Source organism: Drosophila busckii, chromosome 2R, assembly GCF_011750605.1.
Source record: "Drosophila busckii strain San Diego stock center, stock number 13000-0081.31 chromosome 2R, ASM1175060v1, whole genome shotgun sequence".
Taxonomy (NCBI): domain Eukaryota; kingdom Metazoa; phylum Arthropoda; class Insecta; order Diptera; family Drosophilidae; genus Drosophila; species Drosophila busckii.
Genome location: NC_046605.1, coordinates 18,418,967 through 18,432,553, shown reverse-complemented (window position 1 = coordinate 18,432,553; position 13,587 = coordinate 18,418,967). Strand labels below are relative to the sequence as shown.

General features: G+C 34.2%; 1 protein-coding gene across 1 annotated transcript; it reads right to left on the bottom strand.

The window, feature by feature from the left end:
* Positions 1 to 704: 704 nt before the first annotated feature.
* LOC108595204 (Na(+)/H(+) exchange regulatory cofactor NHE-RF1) lies at positions 705 to 10,813 on the bottom strand. The gene is made up of 2 exons (XM_017980391.2): positions 10,375 to 10,813; positions 705 to 1,884 (listed from the first exon to the last, which is right to left on the bottom strand). Exon 2 carries the CDS (start codon positions 1,880 to 1,882, stop codon positions 962 to 964), a length of 921 nt encoding a protein of 306 aa, XP_017835880.1. The 5' UTR covers positions 1,883 to 1,884; positions 10,375 to 10,813; the 3' UTR covers positions 705 to 961.
* Positions 10,814 to 13,587: the final 2,774 nt, after the last annotated feature.

Below are 13,587 nucleotides of genomic sequence, written 5' to 3'. Positions count from 1 at the left end.
CAAGAGATATTCTTTTTATTAATACTAGTAACTTTTGGTTGTCATAATTAAATATTTATGGCAATAACATTTTCTCAAGTCGAGCGCCTACTTTGATTTTTTTTAGAGACTTTAAGCTGTAATCTCTGGAAATTTCTGTAGCATTTCTAATTGTAACTATTCAAGCTTTGAACATATCAAATGCAACTCTGTGTTGGATAAAACAATTTATTTCTTCTAATTAAATTTTTTGATAAATGTTTGTTTCTATAAATAAATGAAAAGTATTTGCTAGCAATTATTTGATTAAAATTCAATTATTTCAAATTATTATTTCAATTCAAAGCTGTACTAATTTACTTGCCAGCACTGTAGACAGTCTAAAAATAAAATTTCAGTCTGCTAATTGCTAATTAAATGAAATTTGTAAGCAAATAACAAAAAAGGGAAAAAAAAACACATGTCACTAGATAATTGTATTTTGTATTTTTTAAATAATTTCGCTTTATTTATGGTAAAAAGTACAATATGTAAACTAAATATATGACAAAAATTTAACAAAGTTTTACAACTTTAATGAGCAATATATATTTGTAATATATTTATTTATAAGAAATTGCTTTAGAGCTTAATATGAAATGCATTTTAAGTACATAATCAGGATTTCAATTGAAACAAATGAATTTCGTTGCGATTATATTTTCGTCGTAGACTAAATATTTAAAAAAATATTGCTTAATTCATAAGTGACTTTTGCGTACTAAATACATATAGTTTATATATAGTAACTATATATTGTAAGTAATGCCTGCCGTAGCTGAAGTAGAAAGAAAATAACTCAAAAACAATTTATTATTTAAATGTGTAGTACACTTTAGAATAATTTTGTGCGCTGCGTGTAAAAAATTAACAAGTACGGTGTGTTAAGAAATGTTTTGGGTGTGCATATGATATAGATAGAGGAAAGGGGGGGAGCACGATCTCAGAGCTTTTGTATAATGTCGAATTTCTTCTTAAGATCAACGCTTTCGTTCTTAGGATCGTATTTCTTCTTCGAGGCGAGCTTGGCGCGCATTTCAGCGGCTGTTAGTGGTAAATTTAAGCTGCCAGCGCGATTTGTTGCTGCAGTGGGCGTGGCATGGGTGCTGCCATTGACATTGCCATTTGTGCTGCTGTTGTTGTTGTTATTGTTGTTGTTGTTGCTGCTGCTGCTGTTGTTATTGTTGCTGCTGCTATAAACGCTGCCATTGCTAGTCATGGCCACCGTTGCTGATGGCGGTGGCGGCGTGCTCATCAAACTGTTGTTGTTGTTGTTGTTGCTGTTGCTGCTGGGCGACTTGTTGCCGTTGTGCATGCTGCTTGGATCAGCAACTGGCGCTAGCGGTGGCATGGGCATGCCTCTGTCCACCACATCCACATCGCTGGCATTCATAGTGCTAACGCTGCTGGCATTGCTCACGCGCTTTGTGCTCATGACGCTGATGCTGCTAATGTTGGCACTGGCGCCCGGCATCTCCTGCTTGGTACCCTCATAGCAGGGCGAACTGCTGCCGTTGCCATTGCTCATGGCGGGCAGTTCCATCGCCTTGCCATCCACATCGATCAGCAGCAGTCGCACCTCATTGGCTATGGCCTTAATGCGTGCCACCACCTGTTTGTGTGTCTCGCTGCCAATGGACACGCCATTGACCTCCAGTATGCGATCGCCCTCCTTCAGTCCAGCCGCCTCAGCAGGCGAATTGTCATCGACCTTGCCAATAAACTGTCCTGGCTTCACCTTCTCCGAGTGCAAATTGAAGCCATAGCCATCGAAGTCGGGACGCTTCACTATGTGGCATGTTTTGGTTACGCCCGGTGGCAATGTGGGCGGTGTGGGCGTCTTGGGTGTTGTAGGCGTGGACATGGCTGCAAGTAAATTATCAGAAATATTTAATTGTATTGCATATTTATTTTCTATTTATAAATAATTTTTACAGCTAATTTTGCGCTTTTTTCCCCACTTTACACACAGTGCGCGCAATAAGTGTTTGTACTTGTTCACTGGAATTGGTTTTTTCCACGCTGTTCGTTAGTTTTGCTGATAAATTCCAAGATGTTGTAATGAGCTTTTGTTTAACATTTTTGTTTCTGTTTTTTCATTTTCTTTGCCTGCTTACAACACTTCATACGTTAGTTGCTAATTAAAATAGGTCAACAGCTCTATTTGGAGTTCAACTGGTCAGCATTGCGTATGCGTTATATCGCTCTAAACTGATAAGCTTATCAGCCCATGGCTTATCTCTTTGCCCTTAAGCAGCGGCAGCAACATGACCAACATATTGTATTAATTACACATATATCAGTTACTTTATTTTATGCTGTAACGAATTTCGTTTATCGGCATTTTACTAGTTTTTTTTTATTATTGTTTACCAAATAAATTTGTAAGGCTAAGGCTAGAAATTCTTTAAGCATGTGCTCATTTGCCAAATAGAACTGGCGACGTGTACTTATCTTAGAGTAACGTGAGTTTTTTGGAAATTTACAATCGTCACACTCAAGTGCAGCTTATGCGATGAATTATGACTAACAATAAGAAAAATGCTAAGGCTAAAGTTATTTATTAGCATTTTTTTAATTTTGAATAATATTTAACAAATTTGTAGACATCGTGTCTATTTTTGTGTTAATAGCTTAACAATTATCAAACTCTAGCTTTATAAATATTTTATGACAACTTATTAACATTTAATGTATTAAAAAATATATTTTAGCAAAATACTATGAATTGAATTTATGAATGGTAATGAAAAGAAGCAAAAAATTATTTTGAAATATTTTTGTTCTAATTAAAGCACGATTGGAATTCAAAGTATTAATTTATGTTATGTTAAATATATTTCTACATTTTTTTAGAGTCTAAAATAAAAAAAAAAGTAATTAGAGCAGAGTTAGCTAATATTTCTATACATTTAACTGTTATGCATATTCTCAAGCTACTTTTATAAAGCTTCTAATATACAGTCTCGACTCAAATCGCTGATCGTGGTTCACACGTAAAAATAATTTTCTCATGCACATGCAAATCGCTTAAAGCCTCAAACAATTGAAACTCAGTTCCTCCATATTAATAACCCACTCGAATGATTATCATGCGCACTTTACTTTAAAGTATTTGAGATAATACTCATATAGCAATGACCCTGAACTTACAAGCAAATGTCATGCATTGAAATAAAATTGAACAAAAAATCACAAAGCAGCAGCAGCAACAACAACAACATTTGAGCATTGCAAATTGCAAAGGTATTTTGTTTGTTGTTAATAATAAATTTTGTTGCTTGAATCAGCGGCTGTGAGGGAGGGAGGGGAGAGTTCAAGATTTATAAACAGCATGTGGCGAAACTCGTAATTGCAGCCCTGGGACTAAACATGATCGCTTGATGAATGGGTTCTATGTGAATTAAGTTAATAATAAAACAAAACACACACGTCTTTGTTTTTATTTTTCGAGTTTCAAGATGCGCTCAATAGATGACCTTGAGGCTAAGCAAACAATAATACGCGTAAGCGATATTTAATGAAATAAAGTCAACAATGAACGCTACAAAAAATAATAATAATAAAAAAGAAATATAATTGTAGCTGAGCTATGAGTACTTTTGTTATATTAGGAAGTGAAGCAGACAATAAAAAAAAAAATAGCAAATAGTCATGTGTAAATTTAATAATTGCAATCAATTAATTTATAGACGGAAACATGAGCACTAACATATGTTCCACAACTAAACTAAATTTAATTAATTTATATATTAGAATTTATAGCTACAGCTTATAATGAAAAGTTTGTCGCTTTGTTTAAACAAAATGACAACAAGCTGTCTATCAACTGTAGCATTTTGTTGAGCGCATATTATTTATTAATTTTATGTTTTCATTCAACTGTCAAAACTCACCGCTATACGTTAAGCCCACACCCCCCGAGCCAGTCCGCCCGCTGGGGCTTGAGGAACTACGCAAAACTTTAATTGAATTTGCAATCAAGCATGAAGTACACACACAGAGCTTTTATCACTCACAATGGCGAACTGTCTGTCCGTCTGTCCGAGAGAGAGAGAGAGAGAGAGAGAGAGAGAGCGCGGAGTCCCATCATAGTTTAGTTATAAGCCCGCATGGAACGGTCTCTATTGTATTTGCTATTGCCGTCATTGTTGTTGCTTTTGTTTATTTAAGCGGTTTCTCATCATTAAAACAAATTAGCCGTTAGCCAGATAGTGCACAAGTAAGTTTCGGTTCTGAATCCCTCTCGACTGCTCTAAGTTATTTTTGCACACATGACAAACACAAAATTGTATTGCCGTTAAAAACGATTGTTTGTCATTATTATTAATATTTTTAAAACGTGCCGGCAGCGTCTTAAAGGAATTTAATTAACTTGTGCCCAATGTCTGCTCAACTTAAAAATGTATTTCAAACTCAAATATTAGCACGTACTAACATTTGCGCATGCAAATTAAAACTGATAAAAGCCTCAAAAAATAAATAAAAGGAAATGCCGCAGCGCTCAAGAATTTCGTAGATAAGCGCTCAGCGCCCCGAGCTCATTAAGTAATGCTCCCAGCGGAACTGAACTGAGCGATTTGAGCGGCAAGTTGACATAGTTTCCACTTTTATGGATCAACTGACTTAGCTCTAGCTGTTTGCTTTTAGATTAGTAAGGTGGAAATTTTGACAGCAGCATGCTAATAGACTGAGTCTCTCAAAACAATTTTGCGTATTAATCAGTTGCGCTTCTATTTGAACTGCAACTAATATAGTCGTTTAATAGATTTACGATTATGTTTACAGTTTAGGCTGAACTCAAGTCAACTAGTAATTAGTAGCTGAAATTTACTAGCTAACTAAACGTTTTTATGTGCAAGCACTAACTTGTTTATTTATGTACTTAAAGCTAAGCTCAGTCTCAAAGCTACGAGTTGCTTCAATAATATTCAATTTAAAAATTTAAAAAAAAATACTAAATTGCTAAATAAAATTTTTTAAATGTTAAATATCAAAAGAGCTAAAAATTGCAAATAGTAAAAATAGTAATTTATTTATAGCACACATTTAAAATATTCTTTATAGATAACATGCAATTTAGCAACTCAAAATAAAAAAAAAGATTTTAAAATTTATTAAAAGTATATATTCATTGCTTAATTCATTAGCTATTAAATTATTTTAAAATTATTTTATGTGATATATAAAATTGCAAAAAGTCAAAATCCACACATTTTAAATATTGTTTATTATTTATTTAGCAATTTAGCAACTTTTTTTTAATTAAAAATTGTTTTTAAAATTGTTGTTTAATTCATTAGTTATTAAATTGCTAAATAAAAGTTTTTTATTTGATATATATCAAAAGCGATAAAATTGCAAAAAGTAGAAATTTCAAATATTGTTTATTATGCATATAAAATAAACTTGGCATTAATAATTGTTAGACATATGTAATAAGTCTTTAGTATAAATGATTCATATTTTCATTCATAATACTAGTTAAGTAAAGCGTAAAGTCTCTTCGCAGTAATGATAAGACTTTGTCTAGTTTATTTAATGTACCGGGCCTTAAATTTCTTATCAATAATATCAACGCATTAAAATGTAAATTTTGTGTAAATTAAAGTTGTATATAGTCAAATAGTTATAATTATAAAACCACAAGCGATGAACAATCCAAATAGATTTCAATTTAATTCAAGTTTTTATTTTATGTGCAGTTGAATCTTTCAGTTGATGCCAACTAACTGAACTTTCTGATTCAGCTGCTCTGACTAGAAGTTCTGTTTGCATCAAATATCGCATCATTATCTTTCTTATAGCTTACACAACTCTTACTTTTATAAACCCCAAGTATTTAGAAAGCAAACTTTACTTTTTTTTGTTAACTTATGCAACTCATTCAATTGCATAGTTAAATTATGGGCATTAACTTGTATAAACCCTTCACATTTTTTTGAATTGATGCATCACGCGCTGGCTTAAGCCTTCTGAGAATATTATTTACAACTGGGAAAAGAGTAAACAATAAGCCAAAATGACCAACACATATAAAAGAATGTCGATAATCATAAACATTTGAGTAGTAAATATTTTGCGTCATAAATTAAACAACTGCCAACGTTATTGCCTAATTATCAAGTGCTATGTAGAGATTTTTTTTAGTGTTAATGAAAGTAGCTTGGCATAAAAATGTTGCTTAATTAACAGTTAACTGTGTGGGGTGCATAGGTGAACTTAAGAACTTTCACTGTCACATGGTTCAGTGGACATTAAATTGTTTAAATAAATTGCTATCACTAAGTTAAACTGTCTATGGCTGTATGACAAAATTAATATTTTATTATTTATTGATATTGTTGATAGTTTGGCTGGTAGTCTAAACAATCTTATCTGAGTATAAAAAATTAAATTCTCGCAACATTTTTAATAATTAATAGAGCTTTTTATAACGCTGACATATTTACTTAGCTCATGGTAACTGATTTATTTATTTAAATACATACATATATTTTTTTTTTTTGGGAAAGTGAATTACTCACTGAGCTATCAGTTAACAAAGATCTTCACACATTGCCTTAGCCTGGGGCTGGAGCTGGCAGCTCATTAGCAAGTACGAAGCTGCGCCCAAGAGTGAAGATGCTTAATGTATCTTTTTTTTTTCTTACAGTCACTGAGATTGTCGCTGCTTGAATGACAAATGATATTGCTGTTGTCGTCACCGCACTGAGAGAATGGTTAGTTAAGAGTCTGGGAAACTGGTTATGAATAAGCAGTTAAAATTTAGAAAAATATTTCATACATTTTCGAACAACTATTAGAAACACCTGCAGCGCATAATTTGCAAAAACTCAAGTTCATACGAAAAACAAAAAAAAACAAACTTGACAGCAATAAAAAAGAAGCTAACGTCATTAGCATTTAGCAGCTTGATCAAATAAGAATATAAACACACTCAAGTTTGTTTTTATGCCTCTTAATTAAAGAGGTAAATAAATAGCGTAACAATATTTAATGCGTAATTAGTTATAAACAAATATAGATGCTAAGACAAGTACACAAAGTTTTGTGTGGGCTGCAGATGAGATCATAACTGTTCTCACTTCAACAAGCATAATTAAAATTCTTTATAAAAAGCAACCCAAGCAGCATCCACTGCTGAAGATTTATCATTGAGCATGTTGCTGACATTGGGGCGGCAACAATACTCAATCATAGCTATAAGCTATGGCGGCATTAAAAATTACAATGAATTTGTAAAACATGAAAAAAATTTGCGCTGATAGCAAAACGTTGTAGTTTAAATTTTGTTTTTTTTTTATAAATGAAAGCCAATAAAAATGTGTGGCTTTTGTTTTTGGTCAAACATGCTCATAAAAAAGCAAATGTATCTTTGTCTCTGTGTGTGTATCTCACAGATACGAACAAATTCAGAATGGCAAACTGACGTACACACTGTACAGAAACTTTTAGCACAACAATAACAAAAGCAAGAGAGAGAGAGCATTAATATAATAATAATAAAATGTATAAAGATCTCTCGACTCGACTCGCGTCTCCAGCTTAGAAGCTGTAGCATGAGAAAAAAAAAGGCAAAACTCAACCACAAAACTGGCTCTGACCTGGTCTCTCACTCTTTGTTCTGGCGAAGATCTTTTGAGCCTCTTGGCTAACCAAATTCATTTTGAAGCTGCCACAAATTTTTAACGTGCGCTCGGTTCGCTCGCCCGGGAATTCGTATTGAGCTTGAGAAAATATAAATTGATTCTAGAACCAGTTTTTGACTTGTTTTTTGTTTTTTTTTTTTTAACTCTGTCTGCTTTTTAGGCATTTCAGGTCTACTCGTTGGTTTCATCTTGAACTTCTCCCTCTCTGCTGCATTGCTTGTTATTATTTTTTTTCGGGCTATAAAAAACTAAAAATTGTTTTTTGTTGCTTCAACGCTTTCGTTTTCGTTTGTTTTGGGGCGTTGCAGTCCATCCGTTTAATTAAGTAGATAGCTTGTATTATAATTTATGCATATTTCGAACAATCTATAAAAAAGAGCAAAACATTTTCGAAAGTTCCCCGCAGCCAAATAAACAAATAAAATTTCTAAGCGTCGTCATTGATAAATCTGCCTAAGCTACAAATATTTATTTCCCATATCAAAAATACTCTACAAAAGACCTTGAGCTGTTTTATAATAAATAAATGCGAGTTCTGCTTAAAATTAATGTGCAATATATTTTTTTTTTTTCATTCTAATAAATGCAGCTGCGCAAATTGTAAACAATAACAAAAACTAACAAATCTTTGTGAAATTTCAAAAGTAAATCTAACAATTGTTTATAATTTTTCACATGCCACTCAAAATGTGAATTACATGCAATGCGCAAAAATATGGGAATTTACTTCTTTTGTTGCTCACTTTATTGAAAACTTTAAGTAATGCTAAGCATTTGCATTTTATTTTGCACTTCATGACATCATTTATTTATTTATTATAATTTCGAGTTTTTTCACTTTTGAGCAACGCAATTTGGACACAGATCAAGTATATCAAATTTAGAGATGATAAAGTGTATAAAAAGTTGAGTACTCGCTTCAAGTTTTAGCTGCTTCGGAAGTTGTAAGTCAATTCTTATTAATAGACTTATTTCAAGCTAAAGAACTCTATAGCTTGGTGATTAAGTGTATAACCATAAGGATGACTTCTTCAAAAGAATGTCAAAGTGTATAAAAAGTTGATACATTTATTTCAAGTTACATTTTTAACAGTTGATTAAGGAACCCTAGGTCTTATAAGATAACTTAATGGATTCCTTCTCCAAAAGTATGTCAAAGTGTATAAAAACTTCAGTACTCGCTTGAACTCTTAGCAGCTTCGTAAGTTTTTAGTCATTATTTATTAACAAATTTATTACAAGTTAAGGTTTTTATTAATTTCTGATTAAGGAGCTCGAGTTCCTAACCGTATAGATGCCAAAAGAATATCAAAGTCTATAAAAAGCTGAGTACTCGCATCAAGTTTTAGCAGCTTAGGAAGTTGTTAGTCATTAAGCACATTGAACAGTCATTAAAGAAGCTTAATAGACATGCGATTAGTGAATCACAATAAACAACAAACCTGGCAGCAAAATATAAAAATAGAAGAGAACGTTGAGCGATAAGCTTTTCCTTAAAGCAAATTTAATACTTCTGCCGGATCTTGGCAGCAACAAAATATAAAACTAGTCGACTTAAGCAGAACTTATTCAAACGGTAACGTGTTAAATGCTTAATCTTGATCGCCTAAGCCAAAGCCAAGATCATAAATTGAATTAGCATAGATTTCAATTTGACACCGAAAAAACAAAAAATTGTTTGCAGTGGTGTGTGGCATGGAAAAACGTTTAGAAAAACCAGCTAGAAGCAACAAAAAAAACCCCAAGAGTCGCTACACGCGACTGAAATGCACAAACAAGAAATCAGGTGAAGCAAACCGGTGAATTTAATACAACAAGCGTTGACGAAACCTGCTCCGAGACATAGCTTAAATTCCAGCAAAAGTCTAGGCCCGGCCTAGAGGGGGGAAGATACTTTTAGCTGTCGTTGGCACGCCTGCGCCATGAAAATAAAAAAAATACTCCAAGCTCTTTGGCTAAAAGCGTAGAGTGAATAGAGTTAAAAAAAGGTAAAAATAAAAATCGCATGCATGTCGCATTTGAAAAAAAAAAAAAAACACATGAAGGCCTTATGCAATAGTTTGGCTTGTATGTTCAGTTGGGGGGAGTGGTGTGGGGGTGAGGGGGCTCAGCGTGTACGTGTTGGTAACACAACACTAGTGGCAACAACTGCAAAAGCGCAAAAGGAGCCGCAGCCAAAGCCAAAAATAAATCAAAACAATTATTATGCAAGTTTGTTGTTTGGCTGCGATTAAAATATTTAAGTTACATATAAGTTGTTTATAATAAAAGGCCAGCACACATTTTGCTTTGGCTAAAAACCTTTAATAGCCAACGAGTTTAATTTAGTTTACTTTAACTTTAGCGTGTGGCTGTTTTTAAGCTTCATTGCCGCTTCAACTATAAAAATTTGCCTTGCGTGCTTTTAAATTCAAAATCATATACATTAATAGCAAACTTTGGAATTAATAACTGTTTTATGATGTGTTATTGAAAATATGCAATTATTTATTTTTCGCCTTTGTGATTTTAATCTTTGAATCGAATGCGAACAAGCAAAATCAAAATTTTGTGTGCGCGCCACTCTAATTTCAAGTTCAGTTCAAACTGTAGCTCCAGATCCTTTCAAACTGTGCCAAGGCTAGCAGCACAGTTTGACAAGCATGCAAATTAACTTAGCTCAGTGCACTTTTTATGCCAAATTGAAATTATCGTCACAACTTACCGCTTAAATAAACAATCCGTTAATTGTTGCAGTTGTATGCAATTGTTATTGTTATTCTTAGCCTTAGCTTGTTGTTTTTATCACTTTTTGCAATGATTTCAATATCATTTATTCAATTTGTTTGCTTGTTAGTTTTTTTTACTTGCACTTTTTATTTTAGTATGCGTGTGTGTTTGTGTGTGTGTTTGTAGTTTGAAATCAATCAAAAACAAAGATAATTGCTGCGGATCGTGGCGGCTCTCGTGATCAAGTGTGTGTGCAAGAACGAGCGCGAGATAGAGATAAAGAGATAGCCGTATGCAAAGACGTAAACGCAGGCGCACTTCAAATTGTTTGATATTTCTGCTTCCACTTCTACTTTTTATTCGTTCATACGTATACGTGTATGTGTGTGTTTAAAGCGAACTCGCGCCGTTAACGTTTTAACCGTTTTCGCGGGCAAATTGTTACTGATTCCGCTCAGGCGAATGGAGTGGAGTGGAGCCACAGGTGAGAGCTCAGCAGCAACACTTGTTCGAGATGGCACAATCGCTGCCTCGTGAGTTGAGAGAGTGAGAGAGCGAGCGCGAGTTAACAGTCCTCAGATCTTAGGCAGATGTTAAGTTTACGCTACAAAAGCAATAATTGTTATGCATTTATTAAATCAAAGCAGCGCTCATCTCTAATGCCCAAAAACTTGAATTGAGCGCAATGGCTGCTGAGAACGAGAGTAAAAGAGTGAGCAATAGTAAGTTGAGAACGATGTTGTTGCTTTTTGGCGCCATCTATGGCGTGTGTTTTCAAACTAAATACTCAGTTGCATGCTTTCAAGCTAATAAAAAAAATATATTTAACAAATTGCTGCAGCTGAAACTTAGAATTATTACAAAGAGAAAAAAAAATGTTTTGTATATTAAAAATTGTGTTTTCTTGTCATAAAAGTTTTAATAAAATAAAAATAAAAATGTTTTGAATATTTAAAATTGTGTTTTTTTTTTGTTAGCCATAAATTTTTTCTATCATAAAGTTTTAATATTGTTGATAGACGTGGCAGCCACTTTTAGGAAAATTATTAAAAAAAAATTCAGTGATTCAGAAAAAATTATTAAAAAATTTTTACCTAATCGGTACAGCTTTCTGAACAATACTTTCATTTTGGCCACAAGTTGTTTGTCTCCTTAAAAAGTTATAAAAGTAATAGAGTTAAATTTTGTATAGTTTTAGTAAGACTGTGCCAGGAGCATCTTTTCATTAAAAATGTTAAGGATAAAGTTGATTAGTAAGTTGCACCACAACTGCTTCAGTTTGAAGTTAAGCTTAGCTACACTCGATTGCGCAATTGGAAAACGAATAATTCTAATTTATATATGAAAAGTATTTATGTTTGCACCCCCTATGGACACTTTCCATTGTCTGCTGACAAGCTGAGGAACACGCTTTCATTATCAGGAGTAGCCACTGTTCTTTCCAGTCGACTGCCTCGACTGTATGGAAATCAATTTGTTTTAAAGGACATGCACAAGTGTGACTGCTGAGATAGGGAGTACTTAACATGCCGGACCAATGGCGGTTAACAAATGTTAACAGTGGGGTGGGAGCAGTTATTTAAATTGAAACATATGGCTTATTAAATTGTATGTTTGCCAAAAAGTTTAATCAATTTTGGTGTCACTGCTGAAAAATCAATCTGCAAAATAATTTCAGTTCGGCTATCAAGGTATAGACAACTGTCGCATGGTCAGTTACATTGCTGACTGGTTGCTTTGTCTGCTGACAGACTGACAGGGCTGGATGTGTTAGAACGTGTGTTTAAAGCCCTGGGCAACGGGTGTAGTTTATGGAATTTATTTAATTTCCGCTAGGCAAGCAATTTTATTTCAACCCGCATTGCATACACACAAACAAACATGTTATGCTTAGCTATATTTAGGCCAACAACAACAACAAGGCCAAGAGCCTGGCTGCAGTAGCAAGATAGATAATCATCAAAACCCAAAATACGAATAGTGGAAAATTTTCAGGCAGTCGACTGGTCGCGAGAATTCTTAGGGCGACAGCTCAGCGCTGCTCTTATCGTTTTAATTAGTTTTGCAAAAAGTTGGCTAACAAACAAACCCAAACCCCGGTCAGGTTTGAAATTTGTTGCAGGACACTCAACACACACATGTGTGTGTGTTTGTGTGAACAAATTAACCTTTAATATTTACTAATAACTAGCCCACAGCTGTTTTTAGCTGCTGCACTTAAATTTCACAATTTAATTAAATTTGCTTTTGTTTATCTCAACTGCAAGTACAGCTGCCAGAGCTAAGAAATTCTCTTAGCCCTTCTTGCATTGCATATTCATAGGCAATCAACCCCCCACCCACCCCCTTTCGAAACTCGGCTGAGAGATTAAGCAAAATACCTGAGAAATTTATATGCAACTGCAGGAGTCGCAGATTTTCACAGATAAAACTTTAGCAGCAACTTTATTTAAGCCGCCCGTTTTGCATAGAAACAACGACGCTTCGTTAATAAGTTAAAAACAAAAAAGTAAAAGAGCAAACGAAACGAAAAACGTTTCAATTCTAAACGCTACGGAAAGTACTTCCGGGTGCCCGTCACTCTTAATCAAAGAGATCTTCAGTTTCGAGCAGTGGACGAGCGAAGGGAACGAGAATGGAACTTGAAAATGAACTTGATTTCAAAAAACCGTGCAAAAATCGTTCAATCATTTAAGTAAAATACCAGGCGCACATCACTTTCAGCCAGTGCTCGGCAAACTAGCGTGTTCAATTCAATGGCCCAGCAAACAAGAGAGCGACACACGCACACACACATGCACACAGAGAGACTCACACATACGTCACGCTCGCTGTTGTATTGTTGTTTCGTTTCGTTTGTTTTGTTTTGCTTTGTGCTGCTGTCTCGCTCGCGCTCTCGCTCTTCATGCGTTCCACATTGTATGAGTAATTTACAGTTTTATGTTTTTTAAATGATCATGCGGGCGTATGAAAAATATACCAACTGCATTGAAATCGTCTGCTGCCTGTTATTGCTGCTCGCCTGTTAGACGCATGGATCACTTTATCGATTTTACGAATGAAGAAGCAAAAATGCGATCGATTGTGATCTCAATTTGTGAATACATTCACAAAAACGTGCACAGTCGCAGCCTAAAATAGTTCCAAGAGCAAGCGGCGGCATCGCATTAAAATTTGAGCAAGTGAAAATAAAATAAAAAAATGTAAC